Genomic DNA, 27,735 nt, shown 5'->3' on the forward strand with positions numbered 1-27,735 from the left:
TTATTTGAATGTGACACCAATATTAAAATCATTAGATCTTATAAATAAGAACGAAAAGTGCTATATACTATAAAAACATTAGTGGTGCAAATTAAATAAATAAAGCATGTAATATTTTTGTTGCTTTTAATGTATTGTAACTAGTAATAGTGATGTAGTTTTTTAAAAGTGGATTAGAAAGTACTTTTAACAGTTCTGAAAAAGAAAAACAAAATCGCAATGATAAAAAATAAAAGACGACGGAAAAATTGTTTTGAATAAATTAAAGGTCAAAGAATAAACAACTGAATAATCTTACCCGAGTTTTTAACTGGGGTGTTCTGTGTTACAAAATACTTTTAATTCAAAATGTATACAAAAAATTAATTGAATATTTTTTCAGAATACAAAAAGTAGTAGAATAGAAAAGCAATTCCATTAACAGAGTAACAAAACCACAGTTTAGAAAAAAGCGAAAAATCACAAAATCGCCCACCGTGGGGCTCGAACCCACGACCACAAGGTTAAGAGCCTTGCGCTCTACCAACTGAGCTAGACGGGCTTTTGTTTAAAAATTTATACCTAACTTATAAATTAAAATGAGATTTAATTGAAGTGAAAAAGTTTGAAACTTTATTGAACTTAGGAGCAACCCTAATGAAGGGAGGGGAGAAATTGATAGAAGGCAAAGTTTTTTGCTTGGAGGGTGAAAGGTGGAATCGGGAGTACATAATGGAGATGCATTGGTTAAATGGATGAATTGGACAATGAGACCGAAAACTCGGTTTGTACTTGTGTTTAAGATTAGTCGTAGATTGGACCAATCGTAAGGTAACAAACAAGTGATCCCTTCGAATTGCTTTCATTGTCGCATGCCATGTGTTTCTCACTTGTTACTGTCAAATTTACACCTCATCAAATAGGTCACTCTTCCTTTTCCTCTCAATGATTTCAAAGAAAGTGAATAGAAATGTGTCCTTAATTTCAACTTCGTAAACTTCAGTTTCACGTCACAAACCTGAATTGAAGGAAGATACTTAGAAAGAACTGTAAAAACTGTAGATATGAAAAATACTTAGTGACATATTTTTAACAAAATTTCTTTGTTTTTTTAACATGTTTAGTGAATTGTTTTAACCGACATGAATTTTCACTAATTAACTGATTACAAGTTCAGTACTTTTTTCATTAACATAGATCTTAGATAGCAGGGAATATGAGAAAGCTAAAGGGTGATTGAAAAGACTCTCACACATAGCAGAGCAGAGTTCATGGGGAAATATTGACCGACAAAAACGTTAACAGGTGCACTAAACCAAACCCCAACATCAACAGACACCAGCAGCTTTATTTTACCCTAACTTCTGTTCACTGCTCACCTTTCAGAATCTTGGTGGTGTGAGGAGAGTTCTCTGCAATGCGTGTTGTAGTTTTAAATTTCTTACCATGGTTTCTGTGGATGCTGAGTAGTGGGTGGGTTCACCTTTTGTACAACCAATACTACCCCTATCAGCACACACAATAACTACATTGCCACCATTACAAGTTTTCCACCCAACATAACATGCACTTTAGTTGCAGTACACTCAAAATAATTATAACCAAACTTTTTAATTTATGTGCAAAATGAGTCAAAAGAAAGGGGGGAGGTGCGGAGGTGGTGAGACGAAGAGATGAGATCTGAAAATGAGGGAGATAAAGGAAAAGAAAAAATGGTGATGGAGCTTTCAATGAAGAGAATTAGTGGCTATTAAGTAGGTAGGTTGGTGTGACTCACAAAAGTCTGAAAGTAGGTGCTGGTGGGATCTTTGTAATTCCATTCATGAAGATGGAGGAAACATTAAATATAAAGATAGGGATTGAGTTGGGAGTGTGTAGAAGACAAAGTAAAGTACCCAATCAACCCTTCTCTCCATGGGAAAATAATGTGGCAATTTGGCAAATGGTTGGTGGGTGTGTGGGATTTTTGTTGTTTACTTTACCCGGTTCATGATGAAAAAACAAAGGATGTTGGGTTTTCTCTTTTCTCCACCCAGGACACGGGTGAAAAGCAGAAAAAAAAGAAGAAGAAAATGAATGAGAAGGGTAGACAGGTAAATGCAGAGCAATTGACCCATGAATATCAGAAAAAAAGAAAAAAAAAATGGTTGGAAGGGGATCTGAATGATTCCTAAAAGCCACCATGGCACGATGAGGGAGGTGAAGGGCAACAAAAACCAAAGTACTGAAAGCCAAAACAAAACCAAAGCCTAAAAATAAGGTTGGAACCAACAACTGCTACAGCGTAGCAGAGAAACAGCATCATCCCATCATCTCATTTATCTATCTTTGCCTTTTTTCCAGCCCCTAATCTATGTATCTATCTATCCATATCTATCTATCTTCAAATTCAATACCCTCTTTCTCTCTCTGACCCATTCACATTAACACGTTCGTCAATTTCTCTCTCTACACAGACACCAACAACGAATGACACAAGGAAAGAAGAAACATGGAAACTCCACGCATCATCCTACCATCAAAACCAAAGAGTCCACACCACACCATCCAACCCAACCCAACCCCTCTATCTGTCTTTCTCTCTCATCAATGGCCCAGCTGGACCAAAATTTATGTAGAAGAAAGAAAAACAAAAAACAAAGAATGGGAAACAAAAGAGAGAAGTTAGATGTGTTCAAATGTCCTCCAACCAAACCCACCATACATCTCTCTCCATTTCACTCTTTCTCTCTCATCACAACTATGTTCCCCGAATTGCCCTTCTGCAAGCCCCCAAAAAATCCCATCTTCATCACTGCTCTTTCAAAACAACAATATTTTTCACCGAGTTATGTGGGCTTTTTGGGTTTCTTTGTCTCGGTCAGAGTTTCTCACAGAGAAAACAGGAAAGCGAGAACCTTCTTACCCCTTCCCCTCTTCTCTCTTTCTTGGGCCTCTCTTTTCCTATTTCTTTCACTCACGTTTTGTTCCATCACCCATCACCCCTCACCCCACCCCACCCCACCCACCCACCTTCTTCTTTCTCTCTTTCTGCCTTTTCCCTTTAGCTTTCCTTTGCTCTTGCCCTGTGCCTCCTCTTATTTCTCTCTGATCTCATGAAGAAGATGAAAGGCGTTGTCTCCATGGACCCTCCTTTTGAGGTCTATCAGGATCAGAGGTCTAGGCTCAGACACCACAGTCTCTTGCAGGATTATGAAGACTTGCACAAGGTAACGCCTTTGTCTTCCCCTCTTTTGTATTTTCCTCCAAGATTGTAATTTTTGGTTGTGGGTTTCTCTGGATCTGGGTGTTTACTTTATGTACTCGGGGCTTTTGCTTGATTTGGGGCTATGATGGTTCTTTGTTCTTGAAATTAAGGATTTTTTTTAGGAGGAATCAATAAAAGGATTGTGTTTTGTTTGCTATTTTGTTTCCTATGTATGATCATTTGTTTGGTCTAACGGGTCTGTGATGGTTGATTGTTGTGAAAATTGAGGGTTTTTTTTTCTTCTGTGGGAACAATGAAGGGATCTTTTGTTTTGATTAATATGCATGTGTTTGACAGTTTGTTTGGATTTGATCCATGTTTATGTTCCGATCTGATGGATGATGGGTTTGTTCTCATTTCTCTCTTGACGGTATCTGTTTTCATCTCATATTTCTTTCTTGGTTCCCTTATTCCTCACATATCAATGTTTTTGGACTCCAACCAAATATATTTTCTTATATGTCCAATTTTTGGGTATTTAATAACACAAAGCACAGTAGCATGCGGTGTTCTTGTGATGTGAGTTTCCTTATTTTTGTTTTTTTTTTCTTATATATTTTTAATAAAGCTCTACTTCTTTCCTCTGCACAGTTTTCAGCTTCAGCCTCTTGGTTTTTCTGCTAATTACTTCTTTGTTTTGTTGTCTCTTTTGGATTTTGGGTTTGTAAATCAAATTGGAACTAGTTATATTATGAAGAACTGAATCATACTTGATCATTAGTTTTGTGTGTTTATGTTTCATGTCATTTATTTTCCGCTCGGCTTTCCACTTTACACTTTATCTTATCCTGGACTCAATAATTAAATAATACTTGATTGTTAGACAGTCATTTAGTTAGTGTGTTTATTTCTCTATTTGCCTCATCAAGGCTTTGCTGCAAAGGTTTTTTGCCAACATAAGTATGCAAAAACTGGTCTAATCTAATTTATTTCTAACATGCACAGGAAACAGAAGTCATGAGAAGGAAATTGCAGGATGCTGAGCATAAAAGGTTGATACTGGAAGATGAAGTTAGGTAATGATTCATGTCTCAAAGTAGATTGTGGATCTTCATAGTTTGGAGTTTATTGTTATACATAGGTGCTTATTCACATCACTGTCACTCTTATGGCTGCAGATTTTTGAGGCATAGATACAAATACTTGCTAAAACATCCTATTCCAAAGCCTCAACCAAAGAAAGAAGTTGTAAAGTCCCAAAAGCTCAAAATTCAAGCTCCCATTATCTCGAAGGGAAAGAATTACAGTAGAAAGGATCATACTTCACGATCCCACTCTTCATCTCATTTGAACCCTAATGGAAAGATACCCAATGTGGCTGAAGTGTCATTGCAAAAAACTAGCCATCTGTTTGATCTAAACCAGAATGCTAGAAATTTTACCTATAGTAAAAAAGACAGTACTATTCACAATTCTGCTTCTCCAGCACTAGACTTGAATCACAAGGAAAGAATTCACAGCAGCAAAGAATCCACAAAGAAGAGTGTAACTCCATTCTTTGACTTGAACCAGATATCGGTAATTAATTGCACATACTTGCACATACTGTTTACATCACGGGTTCTTGTTGTTTATGTTTAGTTCAAGTATGCTCATAGTTTTTGGTTGGTGTGATGCAGAGAGAAGAAGAAGAGTTGCAAGGCAACAGTGAACTAATGAGGATTGAAGAACCAAAGAGAAATACACAGAGAGTTGGAAGTGATGAGCAGCACAACGACATCAAGCTCTCAGCTTGTAGAAGTGTTGGCGATGGATCAAATAGGGCAGGGAAGAGGAAGATTTCATGGCAAGACCAGGTTGCATTGAGGGTTTGATCTTTAAAAGTACAGTAGGCTGATTTCAATGCAACATATTTTTAACCTTCGATTCTAGTTTTATGTTTTTCTTTGTAAAGATAAAACATACATTATAGAATCATATGTTCAATATATATATGTATATGAGATGAAATGGAGAATTATGTTCTCCTAATTCATCATATCTTTCTTCTCTTCATGAGTTGTTTGATTTATCTTTTTCCATGAGAAAGGTTCACCAAAATTGGTTTTAAAGTCCTTGGTTAAGTTGGGTGATCTTAGTTTCTTGTGCTTTGTGGCTGGATTTACTATGTCTTTTTGTTAGATCACATGACAGAGATTTGTTTTGTTCATTTTAGTATTGAAACTACGAATCATAAGATTCTTGCTCTTGGTTGTGTTCTACCTAACCTATCAACCATAATTAGAAAAGTATAAAAGAATACCGTCTATTTTACCAGAATTTAGGCGAAGATGTTGGGACCTTAGCTACAAAAACATAGTAGTTGTTGAATGTCTACTATGCAGAAGTTGTTAAGAAATCTTGCAATATATGTCTAGTACCAGAATTATTGATATTTGATTGTTTTGGTTGGATATTAACCCCATCAATTACCAACCAGGAAAAAAGTGTCTGATTTTGTACTTATAATTTAAGTTGATTGTAATTTAGATGACACTTTTCTTGTTGAGTTCTCCCATGATTATTTTTTTTCGCTCTTTTAATAAAGTTTTTACTTTTTGTTTTAGTTGACATTTGTAATATATTTTTATTTTTTTGATAACTTTTACACTAAACATTTAGTCTTTAAAAAAATCTCTTTTTGTTATATTGATCTTTTAGAGAACTTCACGTTTTGTATTTTATAGTTTATCGACAATTGTTTCGGTAGTATTATTTTTATTTCTTTTAATGTTTTTACATTTTTATCCTTTGTCTTAATTTGAACATAACTTTCAAATTGAACAAAATTGTTCTAAACAAAAAAATAAATAAATATTTCATAATATGTCTATTTATAATAATTTATAATTGAGATCTCTTTATAAGAGACATTTTTTTTTTTGTCTATTGAATATATTTTAAAATCATAATATTTTAAACAAAGTTATCATTACGTTACATGCAACACTAAAAATAGAGATAAATTCTCTATGCACAACAAATAATATATTACTACATAATACAATTATTTTTTAACACTAAAAAATAGAGATAAATTATCTATGCACAACAAATAATATATTACTACATATGTGATTTTTTTTCTTGTACGTTATATTGTTGCTCAAATATATCATTTAAACAATAAAATGCAAAAAAAAATATATATATAAAGAAAATATAATATATACTTTTATACGTAGAGAGATGTGTTACTTTATTTGTATTCCGTTTGTAAACGAATTAAAAATACAACAAAAGGTTAGTTACAATAAAAGTATTAAAATAGATATTTTATAAGTTTGGAAAATTTTGTTAATGATTTTTTAGTTATTTTAAATGGCTAATGTATTAGCAAGAAAATTACTAACAAAATTTCGTAAATATTACTAATTTATAGAAAAACAGCTTAGGATTTCAAAATTCACAATTTTTTCTGTAAATTTTATGGTGGATTTTAAATTCAAAAAAAAAAACTGTGAGAAATTTCTAAACGAAAAATATAGTTTTAAATAATTTTATTGCTAATTTTAAATTCACAAAAAATTAGTAATCAAACTTCTAGGTCTGAAATATTCACAATTGCAATTAAAGTAGCATTCCAACTTCTAATTATATCATTCCAAAGTATACTATTAAGTGAAATTTACGTAATTATATCAATCATAAATCACAAAAATATAGTTCATAATTAATATATATATATATATATATATATAATTCTTTTTTTATCACAAAAAAAAAACTTAAAAGGATATTTGAAAATATAAAAAGAGTGACTCACATAATGTTATAAACACTAAACTAATTCCACTTTTAACTTATTCATGTTCTTTTTAAATTTTAAATCATCTTTTATTTTTGTAAAATTTACCATAATTACACATAGATAACACCAACACATAAAAACAAACAAAGTAAGTTAGGGATGATTTAAAATTTCTAAATTTTAAATAATAGAGAATATACTACAAATTTTAATATTGTTATGTACTTACTATCAACATCAAACACCAAAGTTCATTTAGTACAAACATGTGCTAATAACCACAGGCACAATCTCACTAAAACTGGTGTGTTGACTAGCAATATGAGATCTTACATCTTTCTATGCTTCATCACTTATAGTATATGAGACACGTAATACATGAGATATAGTTATAACACATACAGGCAGCCTCCCCTAATACCGAGCATGGCAGAATAAATTTAGTATCTCTCCTAAGTTCGACTACTGCTGACACTTTAGATATGAACTTCCTCGACTCTCACCATTAGTTATTATTGTTTATATGACTCCAATAATTAGTTATTATTGTCTATATATAATCTTTTTTTTATCATAAAAAAGAAACTTAAAAGGATATTTGAAAATATAAGAAGAGTGACTCACACATAATGTTATAAACACTAAACTAATTCCCATTTTTAACTGATTCATGCTCCTGTTTAAAATTTAAATCATCTTTCTACTCTTGTAAAATTTACTGTAATTACATGCAGAGAACACCAACACATAAAAACAAACAAAGTAAGCTAGGGATGATTTAAAATTTCTAAAATTTAAATAATAGAAAATATACTACAAATTTTAATATAGTTATATACTTACTATCAACATCAAACACCAAAGTTCATTTAGTACAAACATATGCTAATAACCACAGGCACAATCTCAATAGAACTGATGTGTTGACTAGCACTATGAGATCCTACATCTGCCTATGCTTCATCACTCATGTAATACACGTAGTACATGAGATATAGTTATAACACATACAGGCAGCCTCCCATAATCCACCGAGCATGGCAGAATAAATTTGGTATCTCTTCTAAGTTCGACTATTGCTAACATTAAAGATATGAACTCCCTCGACTCTCACCACTAGTTATTGGTTTTTATATGACTCCAATAATTACTTATTATTGTATGTATCTACGCCAATACACCTCACATTGAACCAAATCATGGTAGAATTCCCTTCCTAAGAACTTCCTTATCAATCCAGTCATCGCACAAACATTACTCAGAGAGCTAGTGAAATTACAAGAAATCCACAAAAACACAAAATGTAGCACCTGACGATACAGGAAGAGTATCAAGCGCTCTTACCTCATGGGCTCACTATCAAGTGAGAGGTCCAAGAATGCAAACATAAAGCTCGACATCCTGACCCTTAGAGCTCTCTGACTTTGATTTCAAAACTAGCACCCAGTGTCTTGCATCCACCGTTCATCTCGGGAAATCAATAAATGTGAGCATCTCAACTTGCTTAATTGGTTCTAATTGGTACTTTTTCTCCTTTAAAGTTTTAGTTTAATGCAATTTTTAAGTGTATTATTAGAAACCAATTGTTCGAACCTCCAATACTTTCGTTCAATCTTTCCCCAATTTCAAACACAATCAAATACATATTCCTATTTGACAAAACTCATTTAACAAATTATATCCATATAATTTATCATTTCACCAATTCAAATCAAAATATCATATAACCCAATCACTCATAAATTACAAATCTCAACAATCATAACAACTAATAATCAATACTAGTTTTCCTTACCTTTTTAGGGCTCTTGATTTAAGGTTGCTTCTAAGCTCTGTGTCTCACAAATGTTCTAAAAACACAGACAAAACTTAAATTAATTATCTAAGCACATCCTTAGAATCACAACAGAACAAGAAAAACTATCGAACTTCCTAAGACGGCATGCAAGACCAACAAGTTCACATACATCCAGATCAAATTTTTACTCAAAAAATGAGACAAAACACAAAGAAAACTTAAATTAATTATCTAAGCACATCCTTAGAATCACAACAGAACAAGAAAAACTATCGAACTTCCTGAGACGACATGCAAGATCAACAAGTTCGCATACATCCAGATCAAATTTTTACTCAAAAAATGAGACAAAACACAAAGAAAACTTAGATTAATTATCTAAGCACATCCTTAGAATCACAACAGAACAAGAAAAACTATCGAACTTCCTGAGACGACATGCAAGACCAACAAGTTCACATACATCCAGATCAAATTTTTACTCAAAAAAATGAGACAAAAAATGAACTTACTCTATTTGAAAGATTGATCTGTTAGATACTTTGTCCTTGAGGCTAAGATCTGACTGGTGTGCTTGAATCTTAAAAAAGATAAAAAATAGAGTTGAAATCTTAAGAAAGACACAAAAATTCTAAAGAAAAAATTTTAGAAAGATAAAAGTTTTCATGAAATGAACTTGTTTCTAATAGATTTCTATTTATACATGACTTTATTTAATAATAAAATATAAGTATTTACTTTATAAAAAAAATTCCACCAACATCCATTTTCCAACAGCAATAACATTTTCATACATATTAATTTTACAAACAAAATTTATTTAGTAAGATATTACTTGTAATATTTATACACTAAAAGAAATTGTTAATTAAGATACTTTTCTAAAAATCTTAAAAATCTCGTGGGAAAATATTTTTTAAAAGAGATAGAAATTTATATAATAAATATTTAAGCGGCCTAAAATTGTTAATGTTGTAGGTAAGGTTCTTTTTTATTTCCTGATTCAATTTATAATTTTTAAACTGTTATCACTTAAGATTAATATACAAGATCATAATATTTTACATATTTTTTGTAATATTTATATTATTCAACATTTGATATGGTTGGACCACTCTATAAACTTCAAATCCGAGGTAATTTTATCGTTCCATCCTTTCCCTCTCTTTTTTTCAAACAAACGACAAAATCATGGCACACAGATACATGAAGAGTGTATTCATTTAAACTTCCTTCTCTCTCCTGTATGAATCGATTTACACTAATAAATAAATAAATTATCCTGAGTTTGATTTTAATTGTTTTTAAATGTAATAAGACAAAATAATAAATTTTTTTATTGATTACATAACTATGAATAGTTAATATATTTAAAACATGAAAAAGGAGTTTTTAACAAGAAATTTTTTGACAAACTGACAAACTTTCTATAAATAAGATTAAAAAAGATTAATTTTTTATTTTTTAAAACATCATATTCTATTTTTCACATTGCAATTCTCTGTATTCATATTTGACATTGTACTTCTCTTTATTTCAAAGTTCACTCTGTTATGCAATATATTATATTTTATCTTGTTTTGTTTGAACTAAACTAAAAAAAATTATAAAAGAAAATGCTTAATTAGAGTTTTGACAATTACAATAAACATCCCCACGAAAATACATAATCAAGCAATCAAGTTTAATCATTACAAGGATAAAAAGGGTCTCATAAATTGAAATTAGATAACTTAGAAACATCAGTTTCCTAAAATACTTCTTTTTCTTATTTCTATTCCTCCAAACAATACATCTTTTTATATAGTTTATATTTTTTCTACTCTCTATTTCAATCCAAACAAAAATGACAATGAGAATGAGAATGTCTTGCAACTCTAAAACGTACTAAAATAGGGTACATTAATAACTCAGGAAAAGTATTCATGAATCTAAGCACAAGACATATAACATGTCTGTTACTCAGAATTCTCAGAATTTGCAGCATCACAAGCACCACCAGCAGAACTGTTTGGGTTATTATGTTTTCTAATATTAGCCAGATGCTTCTTTCCACTTTTATGACTCTGCATCACAATTTCTGAGTGAGTTCGAACCTCACAAAATGCACAATAAAAACTAAACTTCTTCATTGTAGCATTGCTTTTCTGAACTTCTTTCTCAGTGGTTGTTGCTTCATTTTCATTATCTGTGCCACCCAAATCTTGGCTTTTCTCCACAGCCAAATCCTTTTCTATGGGTTCCACTTTACCTTTGTATGCAGGGTTCATGTCAGATTGAAGTGTTTCACCATTCTTTCTTGCATCCAACCCTGAATTCATGGTAACAACCACTTTATCAGATTTCTCACACTGGTTACTTTTCTGTAATGACAGCGTTGTTGTGGTGCTCTTACCCTTTTTTCTAGTAAAGGATGCTTCTTTAACCTTGTGCTTTTTCCCTTGAAGATGATCATTCAAGCCTTTTTCACTTGTGGTAACAATTTGACATAATGCACAACCCCAATCCTTCTTGGGTTTCTTCTCCAAGCTAGTTCCAGAATGGTTGTCATCAAGCAGAAAAGGTGTCTCCCGTTTTCGTTTCACACCACCAAGATTAACATTTATCACCTCTTTGTGCTTCACACCAGAAAGATCATCATCTACCATCTCTTTGCACTTTGCAACAGAAAGAGCAGCATTTGACTGCTGCAACATCACAAACACAACACAATATATTATAATAACTAGTCAATCCAAAGATTAAAGTACACTACAAAGAAAAATGTAATGAGTATGTGTGTGCTACTTTGAAGGTGATAGAATGAATGCACATGCCAATGAGCACCAGTAAAAGAAAAGGCTGAATCACATGTTTATGGATGATGGAACACAGTATGGCTTGGCTTTTTACTGTTTGATAGATAAATAGAAATGAAGTCTAATGGGACCTTGAAAAGGTCACTGTTTCACCAACAGAAGAAAATACAAATCACTCTTCCAATAGCCACGTGACTTGGGCCACTGTAAAGATATTAAATTTTTATCTGCCAAGCAAATAAATCTGCTTTGAGTAACTTCTTTTGGGAAAAGAATTCAATTTCACCTATGTAATGGAAACTAGCAAACAATCAAATATATATTCCCAAGGTAATAAACCAAAAAGTCATCCTTCTTTTCATCTCTCAAACTGTTTTCAAAGTTATTCTTTTTAACTTATGCTGAAAAAGAATAACAGGTCCCTGTACACACACACACACTACTCTCCCTATTCTGAGCAATGTCCCAAGATAACTTTGTTAAAAAATTAAAGAGAAGTTCTCATTGAAAAATGTAAAAATATACATACTCTATACTAACATTCAATTCAACTATTTTAATAAACTTTCTGTATTTTTATTTGTGCTTAAAACCTTACTTAGAAAGCCTTTATATTTTATCTTCTCACATTCAGTTTCAACCCTCCCATTTTCATCCAAGGGTCATCATAACAATGCTAAATGAGTACATGCAGCAAAAAAATAAAATAAAATGGACTAAATTTAGTTCCTCCTAATACAAACCTCCATGGAGAAACTGCAGTTCAAGTTGTTAACTTTTCACTCAGATGAAGATAGATGACTCAAATTTTGAATACTTATTTAAATCTGAACTTTCAAAATAAAAAAATGATTCTTCTGATATCAAGGTTCCAGAATAGATGTCACCAAACACCACAAAAATACTCAAAGAACATTCTTAAACAATGTGAAAACTTCTTACTAAAACTATTGTCTAATATAAAAATGAAAGAAAGCTTTTCACAATCCAAACACCACTGTAAATAGAGAAGACATAAAGGAAAAAGGGTAAATTGAATATTGAGATAAATCACTAACCTTAATAGTTAAGGTTTCATTTGGCCTCTGCTTATATAACTGTCTAATCTCAAGTCTAGGACGTAACTGGGGTTGTGGTCCACCACATAATTTGTTGTTATTAACAGAGTTGTGCAGTGTCATTCCTGGGATCATAGTCAAGGAAACTCCTCGTTCACCATAAGTGATTCCTTCCATCCTGTGTATCGGCATTTTCAGTGCTCTTTCCGACGCCAGTTCCCTCCTCACCTCCTCCTCCAATTCCAACCGCCGGGCCCTCTCGCCGGCGAGAATCTCTCTCCTTATTTCCTCTTTCTCTATCTCTCGCCTTATCTGTTCCCTTTCAATCTCTTGCCGGATTGCTTCCTCGGAGTTGATCGGCACCGGTGTTGGGTACATTCTCGGAGGAGCCGGGATAATACCTGAAAAACCACCTGATACAAAAACCCGAAGAATAAGACAAACCCATATGAGAAAAATGTTGTCTTTCAAACAGCAACGCAAATGGGTATGGTGTGAGAAACACGAAATCTCAGTAAAAGTGAACGTTACCTCGTAATGGGTGATGACCGGAAACCAGAGGGACAGTGGAGAGAGAGCGCTGGTGCGCTAACAGTGTTGTGCTAGTGCTTCGGTTTCCGCCATCATCACGAAACTTGAATTCCATTGGAAAAACAAAGGAAAAGCAGAGAGAAAAATAAAGAAAATAAAACTGTTCTGAGAAAAAAACAGAGACACTAAATGACTGACTGGGTACTTGATGTATTGAAAGAGTGATTAAATAGAGGAAGAGACAGATCGTGTTGACACGCGCCCCTGACGCGTTTGATTTTGGCCTTTTATAAGTATGTAATCTGAGGTACCATTGATTCTGGGTTTTTTTTTTTTTTTCATCAAAAAGATTAAAATTGATTCTGTTTTGTGTATGATAATCAATTTTTGATATTTCAGCTTATCTTTGATCTTTTCGGAAAATAATAGAAGATGATTCTTTTGTTCCAATTTTGGATGGGACCACGAGTTGGGGGTTCTGTGTTACTTTTTCTCAGTTGGACTTTGATTGGAATCTATCTCTCACTGTGGAACAAATTTCAACACAGAGTTTATTTGATTAAAAAATAATAATTAGATGTGAATAAATATTCAATAGATTGAAGTTTTTATTATTCATGGTTAAAGATTGAGTCCGTGTGATACCAAGCTGGTTAGAAACAGTAAATAGTAAATTAAAAAATTATATTTATCTTTGTAATTAATAATTTAAATATTTCAAAAGAGAAACATTAAGTAGTTAATAATATTGTATTTGTATATTTTGCATTCATTAATTTTACTTATTATTGTGTTATTTAATATTTTAATTACTTTCAGAAAATTTATCTTTAACTAATTAACTATATTTAGGACATATTTACTAATAAAAGACTAAAGAAGAAATTTAAAATCTCTAATATTAAATAAGGAAACTGTTTTGTTTTCATATATGGTAGTGAGGATTGAAATTTATATGTTTCAAATTTAAAATTGTGAAAAATGTGAGATTTGTTGGAAATACTGAAGTTAATTAAATTTCAATCATAAATTTGAAAAAAAAAATGTATAAAACCTTTTATGTAATAACAGTCACCTAGTTCTTTTTTGAATAGTATTAGAGCTTTGAAGATAGGTTTGAACTCTAAACATTCTTAAAAGGAGAAAAATACAATGAAGAATTGTAATTTAAAAAAATTAGCCTTTTGTTCAAAGTCTAAATATGCATCGGTTGAATTTTAAATGTATAGGTTGGGTCACTTTTAAAAATAATTATTACCTTTATTTAAATTAAACTATGATTATTTTATTAATATATATTATATTTTATATATCAAATCATTGTATTAAGATTTGTGGTGATCTAGCTAAAAATTTATAAATATACATTTTTATATTTCTTAAATTAATTTTTTTTTTTACTTGTTTAAGGAGACCAAATTTACAAAATCAATTATATTTATTTAGATTTTGACTTTCTTGTTCTCATAATTATTTTTTTAACAGTACATATAAAATGTATAACATCTATTTAATGATTTAAGAAAGGGATATTATTATCTTTTAGATATTTTTGTTTTTATTTAATGTAATTATAAAAGTTTACCGGTTATAATTTTAGATTTTATAATTATTTATATTATACATATATATATATATATAATCTTATTATAGTATTGTTTAATAAATTAAAAATATAATTAGGTTAAAATATTATATTTATTCTTTTTTAAAGTTTTGAAAATAAAAATATATCAAAATTTAAAAAAAAAATGAATTTTAGTTTAAGATATAAATTAAAAATATACTAAACCTCATAATATTAAAATTTTAAAATACAATTCAAGAATATATATATATATATATATATATATATATATATATATATATAACAATATATAAATAGATTTCCTCTTTTATTTTCATATTTCAAAATTCCAATTTTACCTTTTAAAATATAATTATTTATTAAATTTTTGAAAATTGGCCGTTATTTTTATAAATTATTTATAAAATCGTCTATCTCAACTTTTTTTTTCCTATTTATCAATCATTATCTTTTCTAATATATACTAGCGTAACACAGGCGCTATCGCGCCTGTGTGTATGTATTTTTTAAATATGCATGATATTATATTAGTAGGTGATAATATTATAATATTATTAAGTTAATATATATTAAAATTATATTTATTAAAAATAAAGTAAAATATATCATAACAAATAAAATAATAATCATTGATAAATAAAAAAGAAGAGAAGAAGAGAGACATCCGATTTTATAAAAAGTTTGCAAAAGTAACGGTCAATTTTTAAAAATTTAATAAATTATTATATTTAAAGGGTAAAATTGGTATTTTAAAAAGTGAACACAAAAAGGATAATCCCCTTTATATATTGTTATAGATTCCATTTTATTTTTAATAAATATAATTTTATTTTATATATTAACTGAATAACAATACAATATCATCATCTACTAATATAATATTATGCATATGTAAAAAATACACACACACACAGATACGATAGCGCTTGTGTTTACACTAATTAATATATATATATATATACTTTGAAAAATCTCTAATTTTAGAAAATTGAAAGAGTGTAAATATATGTTAATTTCACACCCGATCAGCTAAGAGGAATGGTACATTATAGTTTACGTGTTTATGCAATTTCTAATTATAAAAATAAAATTTTACTAGTATGATAAATTGAGTTATTATTTATCAACTATACTGTTAGTGGATCATTTAAATTTTGTTTTATTGAGAGTATGTGTAAAAAAAAAGTTATATTAAGAATATATAAATTAGAATTTAAATGTTTACCTATTTATTTTCAAAAGTTCACTGTATATTATTTAACTTATTTTTATTTTTAAAGTATATAAATTAAAAATATGATAGAAATTAAAAAGTACATATACATTAAAAAGAGGGTATAAATTTCAAAGTTTATGGATTAATTCCGTAAATTAAAGAGGAAAAGTTATGTTTGGAATATTTTTATGTTTTAGACTTGGTTAAGAAGTAGTAATTAATCAGAGAAATAATAATTTATTGAACCTATTGATTTGAGAATTACATGTATGAATGAGCTTGAATTTAAACATTATGATCGAAGGATAACTTTTTATTTATTTTTATTTCATACTTAAGTCCGAATTGGTATAATTATACAAAGGAATAGAGTAAAATTTTGTAATAAAGTTTTAATTTTCCTTAAGAGAGTTAAAAGTTACTATTTTGAATCATTGCATTAGAAGGAATAAGTTACTTTTGAAAAGTTATTTTTAAAACTAAAAATATAAAATGGTCAAAATTGATTTTTGTTGATTATTGATACTAATTGTATAATGTAATTATCCTCGTAATTGATTTATATTTAAGAGTAAAGTTGAATATGTTATTGAATGGTCAGGTTTATTCATTCATGAAAGTAGAAAGTTGATAAATTTTTTTATATGATTTTGAAAGGATACATAACTATGATTGCTTGAGGTAAGATTAGTGCATATGTTGAAATGAAAGTTTTTTTTTTTTTTTTTGAGCTTTTGTAATGGAATAAAATCATTAGTGTAATTAAATAATTTGTGAAATATATCAAATTAGTGATTAGTGATTCTATAAAGTGAAGTCGTTTTGTGAAATGCAAAATATAAAATTATGTAATATGTGGCAGCATTAATGCACAAAGTTAACTATACAAAAGGATTTGCAAAAGTTTGCATTCACACAAAACTGTATTATAATATTTTTTATATATATCCTTTATTTTAAATATATTCTAATCTTTACAAATCATATTCATCATACACAATTCCCATTATAAATCTCAATAAATTATAAAAAATTATGGTTAATTCATCTAAATTATTAGAGTGACCAAAATTTATTGCATAACTTACAAAAAAAAAAACAAATAAAAGGGTTTTATATTTCACAAGCCTTTTCTCACTCCAATAGAATGTTGACAGATAAATTTGTTTTGATTATCTCAGGTACACAGAGATAATGTAATGTCGAAATTCAATTCAATTTTATTCTCTAGACTATTATTTTGTTATTTTGTTCAATCATGGACATTCCAAAGGTATGTTTCCTTAGTACAAAAAGCATAACTTTATAACTTTTGTAACTGAAAATATTCTTAAGTTTGGCATTCAAGTTTTATAATAAATTTCAGTTGAAATAAGTTTACAGTGAGTAATAGAATTTTTTTTCCATAATTTAAATTTAAATATTGTATGAAACTTAGACATTAACTATCAAAGATAATTCTTCAATAATTAAATAAAATTTTAAAATTAAAAGTAATTGTAATTTGTTTCAGGTTTTGTGGTAGTTGTGTAGAACAGTGACACATTCATGATGCACCGATATGTGTGAGAAAAAGAACTGATACTTTGAACGAATAATGTCGATAGAGTTTGTAGTCAGTGTAAGAGAAAAATAAATATAAATAAATAAAATGTCTACTGAAAATATTGTTTGAAGAGAGACCGTCAAAAGTCCAGTTCCATATAGAGATGGCAAATAAACCCGTGTCCGTGGATATCACCCGAATCCGTCCCCGTTTTGACGGGGAATCCCCGCTTTGACTGGGTATGGGTATGGGTATGGGTAATACCCGAAATTTTCAACTGGGGATGGGGATATATATATACCCGCCCAAATACCCGTCCCCGCTTAAATTACTAAACTATTTATAATTTATTAAATAATCTAAAAAATATATATAAATAAATAATATATTTACACATAAAATATAATATAATATAATATAATATAATATAATATAGTATATATACATATAAATAAAATATACTTTTATATATATATATATATATATATATATATATATATATATATATATATTTACACATATACATGTAATATAATATAATATAATATAATATACATATAATATATATACATAATAATATAATATAATATATATAATATATACGTATAAAACAAATTAATCATTTAACTAGTGAGATCTTTTATAAACAAATTTATAACATTACAAATTTATAAAAATTTAAAAGAAATATATATATATATATATATATATATATATATATATATTTATATATATATATATATATATAAAAGCATAAAATATCTACGCATATACATATAATATATATACATAATAATATAATATATATTATTATATTTATATTATTATATAATATAATATAATATATACTTAAAATAAATATATATCTATAAAAAATATATATATATATATATATATATATATATATATATATATATAAACATAAGATATCCACACATATAATATATATACATAGTAATAATAATATAATATATAATATAATATAATATATATAAATAATTATATATATATATATATATAAACATAAGATATCCACACATATAATATATATATACATAGTAATATAATATATAATATAATATAATATAATATAATATATATATATATATATATATATATATATATATAACATATTTTTCATTCTCTTTGTTTTTTGTTATACACTTTGTTTACTCTCTCAATTGTCTGGATTGTTTTTCAAGATTTAATTTTGAAGGTAATTTTTCTTCTTCTTATTACATAATTTTTACTCTCTGTACATGGTTATGTTCAAATAGGTGTTCCTCAATTTCATTCTATGAAATAATTTTTAGGTTACACATTTGATTATCTTTATTTATTTATTTATTTTCATGAAAATGTTTGACTCTTATTTTGTAGCTCTTCTTTTTGTTACTTTGGTTATACACTTTTTTACTCTCTTTTAATTGTTTGGCTTGTTCTTTAAGGTTTAAGCAGATCTTCAAGGTACTTTTCCTTTTATCATAATCTTAATTATACATTTTTTTTTCCGTTATGTTATGTTCAAATGGATATTCTCAAATTTGGGTCACACATTTAATTATCTTTACTCCTTTATGATAATTTTATTTATTATTTATTTTTTGTTTCATGATAATGTTTAATTCTCAATTTTGAAAGTTACTGGAGTGTTATTCATGATATATTGGCAATTGCTTCAGTTTTAGATCCAAGGTACAAGATGGACATGTTAGAATATTATTTTTATAAATTGTATGGTAATGATTTTGATCTGAAACTTAGTAGGATTCGTCAAATGTGCTATGATTTGGTTTTGGAATATCAATCAAAAAAGAATGAAACTTCTTCTTATAGAGCTACATCATTGGAGTTGGGAAAGGATGTTGATAATGATGCGAATGAATTTTTAGAGTTTATGGCAAAAAAGAAAAAATCTAGAACTACAGTTATGAAAACAGAGTTGGATTATTACTTGGAAGAAGATAATTTGTCGGTTACACAAGAATTTGATATCCTATCATGGTGGAAAACAAATGGGTTAAAGTTTCCAACCCTTCAAGCAATTGCAAGGGATGTTTTAGCTATTCCAATAACAACTGTAGCTTCTGAATCTGCTTTTAGTACTGGTGGTCAGATATTAACTTCTCACCGTAGTCGACTTCATCATATTACTATAGAGGCTTTGATGTGTACAAGAAGTTGGATATGGAACTCAAACCATTTAGGTAAGTTACTCAAATTTATTAATATTTTTTGTTAGTATTTTTTGTGAATTCTCATCTAATATTCTACATTTGGTGTTTGTAGGTGTTAAAAAATTAAAAGGAAAAGATGTTCTCATGAGTGAAAATGAATCTGATGAAGAAGGTACATTATATTCTAGTAATTAAAATTTTCAATTTCAATTATTATATCATATCTAATTTTTCATTTTTTTTCTATGTGTAGGTGGATCGAATGCAAATGAAACCACTGATCATTTGTAAAATTAATAAATATTTTGGTTATTATAAAATTTTAGTAATGTGTAATTTTTTAGCTTTTATATAATTATTTGAATTTTATTTAGTTGTTATTTGATACTTTAATTTGAGATTTATACTATTATAATATTTTTCTTAATATTTGACATCATGAAAATCAAAAAGAGTATGTTATTTTAATATTGAATATTTTGATAGTATCATGATTCCGTTGGTGTGATTTTTAAATTTTTTTTATAAAAAATATTTAATTGATATATGGAACAATAAAAAAATGGGTATGGGTATGGGTATAAGAAAATACCCGTTACCCGGTGGGGATGGGGATGGGTCAAAAGTTGTATACCCGTTGGGTTTGGGGATGGGGATGGGGATGAATTTTTATTATGGGGATGGGGATGGGATCATGATACCCGTACCCGCCCCGCCCCGTTGCCATCCCTAGTTCCATATCGAGAATTCAAAAAATTCTTTAAATTCAAGTATCAGAATAATAATTATATTTTTCAGATATATTAATGCTCAAATTCATCAAAACAAAATTAAAACAATAACTTAATCATTTAAAATATTTACATTAAATATACATAAAATAGTAATTTGTGATACTATAAGATATATTAAAATATTACTTTTTGGACTTTTAACATATATAAAAATATACATGACCTTGTAATACTTAAATTTAAATTTTATTCATTTGACACAATACTAAATATCATCACACTAATATAATGTAAAATTATATAAAATGTTAATATAAAAAATAAAAATTTACTTCTTATTTTCAATTTATTTTTATATTTATTTTAAATTGGATCATCTTGTCTTTTATTTAATTAGATGTATATTTCAAAATTATTATTTATTTTATAAATTCCTACACAATCTATATTTAATTTATCATTTTTTGTCTTTATCTTTTATGTTTAGTATTGTACTGTATGGACCATTGGACTATCGGCATCGCAAGCCCATTGGTCCATCGAATAAGGTTGGGAGGGCTTGCACACTGAACAGACCATCGGTCGATCGGCCACACAGACGAAACAACCCATCAAGGGGTAACATCAGTCGATCGACCACACAGATGAAGCAATCCATCAAGGGTAACATCGGTCAATCGGCCACACAGATGAAGCAATCCATCAAGGAGAACATCGGTCGATCGACCACATACGAAACATTTCACTGGTCAAAGTACAAGTCTTTAAAAAGGACCACCGGTCAATCGGTCGCACAGATTAAATGTGTTTCATTACTTAAAACTGTTAAATCACAAAGATAACCCGCCTGGCCAAGCGACCATCGGTTGATCGGTCAAACAGAAAACCTGGACCAGTCAGCGGGATTAATTAAAATTAAACAAGTCAATAATCACGATTAGGGGATCATTGGGTCGTGCTTAAGGAGCCCTAATTATAGGTCCACGCTGGAAACTATAAATAGGGCCCAAAGGTAGGTTGATGAGCATCTTTGATTCGCATTTATTACAGCCATTACGATTATCGACCGATCGGTCCCCCAACTGACTTAAGCATCAGAGCCTTTTAGACAGATACACCGATCGTCTGTTCAACCGATCGAGCAAGGCAGAAGATCGCGTGGAGAGGAAGTTTTGGCAGATTACTTGGAGAGGAGGAATTGAGGAGAAAAGAGTAAAATTGAAGTGGTTTTTAGTATGAGCTTGGTCCCTACACCCGAAACAAGTATCATATCTCAATCTCAATGAATAAAATGAACTTCACTATATCTTTAGTTATAATTATCGATCTCCTTCATATCATATTGTTTGATTCGTGAAATCTCATTCAACTCTCATCCCGAATTATCATCCTTTATGTGAATTTGATACTAACTCGTCGTAGATTAACATTATCTCTTCAAAATACTTACCGTGAGAACCATAACACTGAACTTTCACAAGTAATCTTATGTTATAGAGTTATAGAGATAGTCGAGTTTGTAAAATGAAATCTATAATAAATACTTGATAGGTTTATATATTTTTTCATATATGTGGTTTATATTCATAGTCATGATTATGCTCATTGAGAGATTGTGGTTCTATATGGTTACAGGAATTAGTTTTACACATATAAGACCTTAGACACCACTTTTACACAAAAACCTTAAGGCAATGTTGTTATGGGTCTTTATTCTTATATAGTGTTTAACTGTCTTTTCTATCCAATGTGGGACTTTTGACTCACACTTGGACTATTCCCAACAATCTCTCCTCAAGGGTGAGTCCCTTGTTTTTTTTTTCTTTTTTCATATGGTATAGTGTATGAGTCTATTTATATTTTACCTCTTATTTATTAATAAAATATTATGGTACGAAATTTTTTCATATCATTTTTATTGTAACACATAACACAATACAATGATAAATAAAATTTGTGTTAGACAAAGAAATTCATTTAACAAGATATAAACCACAAATAATATAAAAAATGTCACAAAGTTATCTTCCAACAGCAACACTATAAACAAAACAATTTTTCTCATCACTTTATATTTTCTCATTCCTATATTTAATTTACAATATTTACACATACACAACATTGTAGTAAGAACCCAATATGCCACGTTCATTATTATGACATTAAATTTAATTCTTTTAGTCTCAAAAATTATCAATTCAACAATTTAACGATGTTTTCAAACAACTCATCAATCCAACATGCTTCCAATCATATATTTTAACTGAAAATTTCACAAACCACATTGATATTAGGAAAATCCACAATTTCACAACATTAAAAACTTCGATCAATCTTGCATTTTGAACCAGAATATTTTTTCACAATGATTTCTTAACTTTGTTATATTTAAGTCAATATGCAACTACAATCTTCATACTTCAATATTTAAATTTAACAATATAACTTTAAAATCGAGAGGAATTTAAGAAGATGGAATTTATCTAGAAAACAAAAAAATTATATTCATTCCAAAAAAAAGTTGCATGTATAATAAAAACATATTGATTTAAAAAATGACAGAAATTTAAATTCACTTAAAATAAAATCTGGATTATATGGTAGAAACCTTCGTACTAAACACTTTAAAACTTCAAGAAAATAAAAAAAAAAAAAAGATGAAATTTTGTTTCAGAAAGAAAGAAAGATGGAAACCCTAATTTTTGGGAATTGAAAAAAGAAAGGGGTTTAAGAAACTGTTTCAGAAGTAAAGCTCTTAAACCTTTAAAACTAACTTTTTATTATGTATAAATTAACAAGGAAAAACCGAACATTCTGATAATAATATATAATTTTCTTTTATATATATATATATATATATTTAGTTTTATACTATTTTAACTTGAAATTCATTTTTTTTCACCAGCAAAAAGTTTTACTTATGAAATAATAACTATAGGTATTTTCACTATCGTTCTTATTTAAAAAGAAATTTATAATACACGTTATTACAATCCATTTATCCCTTCTATTTTTTTTTTCTGTTAATTGTGAAATTCAATCTGAGATCACAATTTTTGCAAGACAACACTATGTTTTAATAATAAACATTGGAAACAGTTTTCTAGGTTGTTCATTAGTAACTTGTTTTTAATTTAAAATAAGAATAACTACGAGTAGAAAACAAGAGAAATATACGCATACTTATTTTAATATTTAATTTAGAAATTATAGTACTATCTATTCATATATCATTCTTTGATCAATGTAGAAATTTCTCTTTAAAATTAAAAACAAATTCAAATAATATCTCTGAAAAAAAATTTATACGTTATCTTTTTGTTCATAAGTAAGGAAGAATATTGATTGATAGGCAGAGAGGTGGTTGGTTGGTGAGGATAAGATGGTTTGATTGGTTTTCACATGAGTAGTTGGTTTGGTAATTAGTAGGTGTTCATTGAAGTGTGTATTAAAATGATTTTGGGTACTGGTGGTTTAACTGGAATAAGGACTAGGAAGAAAGGGTGATGCCTCATGCAAAGTAAAAAGTTGGAAAATGAGTTTTTGACAATTTTTTTATAAATTTGATAATTTTTTTATAAATATAATTAAAATATATTATTTTTTATTTTTTAATTAAAATAAAGTAATTTTTTATTTAAATAAGTAATTTATTAAACTTTGTTAAAAAAATTGTTAAAGTATCATTTTCTTAAAAAGATATGATTTGCGACAAAATGATGCAGAATAACAACCTTTTTACATTGTCCCTTTTTATGCATCTAAACTTAAGTTTTATGAGTTTTGAAAGATTATGCATGATTGGGTAATTTCTGGAGTTAATTGAGGTCTATAATACATTCCATGATCCCTATGAAACGATTTTTTTTTCTATTTTCCTTAAATAACAGCTTTGAACACTTTGTTATATGTTTGGTAAACAGAAAAAAAAAAATCATTCATTGCTTCTCTTGCAATTTTGTTTACCTCTTAATTGTTTTTTCTCATTTTTATTCATTAAATATTATAAATTTATTTTAGATTAAGCAATGATATATATATATATATATATATATATATATATATATATATATATTGATTTACTTTTATTTTTTTTTTTGGGAATGAAGTAAGGGGTAAGGTAGAAGAGAAGAGTGTAGCATTTATAAATTGAGGGTAGCATTTTTTTTTTTTGGACTTTTAATTAAATGTATTAAGTACAATTATTATTGAATTATAATTAATGAACTATATTATATATTATAATTATTATTAGAAATATTTATAAATTTTGCAATTTCTTGTGTTATTTTTTTTCTTTTATCGTACTCTTATTAGGTGGAGTCTACACTATGTTTGTTCCTTTTATAAATAGCCAAGTTCTTCGATGCACTTGACTTATATTTCGTTTTCATTGTGATGGATTTGTTTTTTGCTTTGGTCGACTTGTTACTCATTGGATTCTCTGCTATTTTAATAACCAACTTGTTCTTACCTAGGTTCTTATCAATAGTTTGAGCTTATTTTGAGAGATCAAACCACTCTCAGGTATTGTTGTGCTCAATCACATCGATCTCTTCATTCATTTCAAGTCACCATTTCTCATCTTGCACGCACCTCTAGTGCAACTCTCATATCCTTCTTGGCACACAATTATTCTTGCTTGAAACATCTTGTTCAAGTTTCAAATGCCTTTTATGCAAAACCTACTTATTCTCTCTAAGTTTGCTTGCAAAATTGTCTCTAACCTTTTTTTTAATTTAATGTTGCAAATCTCTTTTTACAATCTCTAACCTTTGAATAACATACTTGTCTTCTTCAAAATCTAAGTTATCCACACTCCATACTGAGCTATCCGAGCTATCTAAATGTCCCACTGGACTTTCTGAAATGTTCATTTGCTCAACAAGCTATCTACATTCTCCATTGAGCTTTCCATGTCCCTTTTCAGGCTATCTAAGATCTCCACACTCTATGTCAAGCTTTTTAAGCTATCCAGGCACCATCAAGTTGTCTAGGCTATATGCACGTCTTATTGACCTATCAATGCTACTCGACTGTCTTATGATATTCAACCTTGTTGTCGACTTATCCATTTGCTTGTGCTTGGGCTGCATCCCATCATGAACAACACTACTACTTCTTTAACTTCTTCGGCGAGATTGATTGTCTCTTCTATTTTATTTTCATATCGGAAATTTTTTTGCGAAATGTTCAACCTTACTTGCCACAACTGAAGCAATCTGATTTGCACTCCTTTGCACAATGACCATATTTGTCACACTTGAAACACTCAACACTTGAGTTGCTTGTCCGACCTTCTGTCTATTGACCTCGACCTTGATCGCACCAATTTTGTTAACCGAACTGTTCTTTCTCTTCTTGTCCTCCTTTGCCTCTATCACCAAGATTGCTTCCTATACCTTCTCAATATCGTCTTTTGTCTTAAATGTTATGAACTTCTCCCTTTATTTGAAGTAGTTGATCAAATGGCTCCCACTTGTTCTTTTGTTGCTCGTGTGCTTCAAGAGACTTGACAAACTATTCAGCCAAGAACGTTAACAAGTCTTTGGACTTCTCAATAGCACAAACTATATTCTTAATGTCATCACTTAGCAACCTTAATATTTTTTTCGCTACTCGCTAGCTAGTGGGTAGTATTTCTATGTTTCTTCCGAGTTGGTTTTCCATTGTTTCAACATGAGAGTTGTACTCGGTTACTCTTTCAGTCTCCTTCATTCTTATGCTCTCCAACTCCCCCCTATGAGTTTGAAGTCGAACCTTCTTTACACAATCATTCCCCTTATATGCCATCTCCATAATGTTTCATGCTTATTTTGAAGATTTTGCAATTGCAATCTCTCAAATTCAGACTCGTCCACAACTTGATACATGATGTATAAAGTTGTTTTGTCTTTCACACACACCTCTTTCAACGCTTTTAACTAGACATTCTACCAATTCGTGGTGTTGGTTGGTTCTTTGAAACCATATTCAACCACCTCCTAATTTTCTTGAGAGTTAAGAACCCTTTTTCTTTAGACTCCAATTATCATACTTTATCACCTTTGTCAACTTGGGCTAGCATATTGTTTGCAAGGTTGGTCGTCTCACTCAAACTATCTATCTCTCAAGCACTCTCTCTATAGTTATTTCTTAGGCACTCGGACATTCAAGTTTTTTAGCTTTAACATTAATTTGTTGACATCAAATGTTTATGAAAATATATTCATTGATATTATGATTTGTGAAATATTTTGAGCAGTAGATAAACTATTTATAAACTTTTTGTCTTGAACCTTCAACTACATGCATTAACACAACTACTACCAAAATTATCAATGAACTCTATTACACGTTGTAACCAAAACATATTGCATTTGAGTTTATCCAACAATTACTATTTATTTAACTTTCATCCTCTTCTCCTCCCATCATCACATGTGACTGACGGAGGCTACTTCCACCATCATTGTTTACTTCCACGATGGTGCTTTGCGCTGTTCTCAACAATTTCGATAACTTACGATACAATAACCCTCCCAAAACGACATTGTTTTGCGTTGACCTTGTAGAGTGTCAAGAATGGAAGGACAAGTGAAGAGTTGATGAGTTGAAGGGCAAATATGGAAAAGGAAGAAACACAAAATCTCAACCCTCAGTTAAAGAATAATAAATCTAACGGAAGAGAATTAGTTGCGTACCAGTACACTTGTCGTGTGAATATCAGAACTAAATAAATTTACCGGGAACTCCTCGCGAACCACGCAGCTTCCATTCTGATAGTGATTTAGAAGAAAAGGAAGAAACGGAGTAGAAGTGTAGAAGCATTATCATTCATCACAGTGGAAGATGCCGACACGTTGTGAAATATGCTGCGAGATAATGATCGCGATCTTGCTTCCACCAATCGGAGTTTGCTTTCGCCACGGTTGTTGCAGCGTGTGTATCCTCTCTTCCTCTCTCTGTCTTGATCTCTCTCTTTCTCTCTCTGCGAGATCTAAGACTGTGATTTCGTTTTTGCAGGTTGAATTCATCATCTGTTTGCTCCTCACAATTCTAGGTTATATTCCTGGCATCATTTATGCTCTCTATGCCATTATCTTCGTTGATCGTGACCAGTATTTTGATGAATACAGGCGTCCTCTCTATTCGCAATACTGATAGTTTAAGTTCGAATGCATTATTGATGTTCATGTCTTGCTCGTGTGCGTAGCGTAACTACTACAAATTTAAGTTCATGTGCTTATGGTTTTGTAATTGAAATTGAAATTGCTTATGGTTTGTAGAATCTATTGTTTTCTCTCTTGAAGCTTCAACAATTTTTATGGAATCAGGATTCTTCTGTGATGCC

The 27,735-nt window shown here is 29.4% G+C and overlaps 3 protein-coding genes, 1 long non-coding RNA gene and 1 other non-coding gene across 7 annotated transcripts; 2 read left to right on the forward strand and 3 right to left on the reverse strand.

Moving 5' to 3' along the window:
- Positions 1-468: 468 nt before the first annotated feature.
- On the reverse strand, positions 469-541 carry TRNAK-CUU. Its single transcript has one exon. It is a non-coding gene; the product is annotated as a tRNA-Lys (tRNA).
- A 25-nt stretch (positions 542-566) lies between these two features.
- LOC114178626 lies at positions 567-9,389 on the reverse strand. The gene is made up of 3 exons (XR_003603359.1): positions 9,267-9,389; positions 8,752-8,806; positions 567-997 (listed from the first exon to the last, which is right to left on the reverse strand). It is a non-coding gene; the product is annotated as an uncharacterized LOC114178626 (long non-coding RNA).
- On the forward strand, positions 2,252-5,298 carry LOC114178625. The gene is made up of 4 exons (XM_028064634.1): positions 2,252-3,188; positions 4,172-4,242; positions 4,345-4,744; positions 4,846-5,298. The coding sequence occupies exons 1-4, from the start codon at positions 3,075-3,077 to the stop codon at positions 5,038-5,040; spliced, it is 780 nt and encodes a 259-aa protein (XP_027920435.1). The 5' UTR covers positions 2,252-3,074; the 3' UTR covers positions 5,041-5,298.
- Positions 9,390-10,429: 1,040 nt separating the features above from the next.
- LOC114176770 lies at positions 10,430-13,478 on the reverse strand. Of its 3 annotated transcripts, XM_028061927.1 has the most exons (4): positions 13,142-13,474; positions 12,611-13,023; positions 11,150-11,441; positions 10,434-11,065 (listed from the first exon to the last, which is right to left on the reverse strand). In XM_028061927.1, the coding sequence occupies exons 1-4, from the start codon at positions 13,254-13,256 to the stop codon at positions 10,713-10,715; spliced, it is 1,173 nt and encodes a 390-aa protein (XP_027917728.1). In that variant the 5' UTR covers positions 13,257-13,474; the 3' UTR covers positions 10,434-10,712. The 3 variants fall into 3 exon arrangements, with proteins under 3 accessions (XP_027917727.1, XP_027917726.1, XP_027917728.1); XM_028061926.1 differs by having other exon boundaries at positions 10,430-11,438; positions 13,142-13,478; XM_028061925.1 differs by having other exon boundaries at positions 10,433-11,441; positions 13,142-13,476.
- Positions 13,479-27,118: 13,640 nt separating this feature from the next.
- On the forward strand, positions 27,119-27,733 carry LOC114177740 (UPF0057 membrane protein At4g30660-like). Its single transcript, XM_028063242.1, has 2 exons — positions 27,119-27,323; positions 27,408-27,733. Exons 1-2 carry the CDS (start codon positions 27,234-27,236, stop codon positions 27,543-27,545), a joined length of 228 nt encoding a protein of 75 aa, XP_027919043.1. The 5' UTR covers positions 27,119-27,233; the 3' UTR covers positions 27,546-27,733.
- The last annotated feature ends 2 nt before the right edge of the window (positions 27,734-27,735 follow it).

This window comes from Vigna unguiculata, chromosome 3, assembly GCF_004118075.2.
Source record: "Vigna unguiculata cultivar IT97K-499-35 chromosome 3, ASM411807v1, whole genome shotgun sequence".
In the NCBI taxonomy this organism is placed as follows: domain Eukaryota; kingdom Viridiplantae; phylum Streptophyta; class Magnoliopsida; order Fabales; family Fabaceae; genus Vigna; species Vigna unguiculata.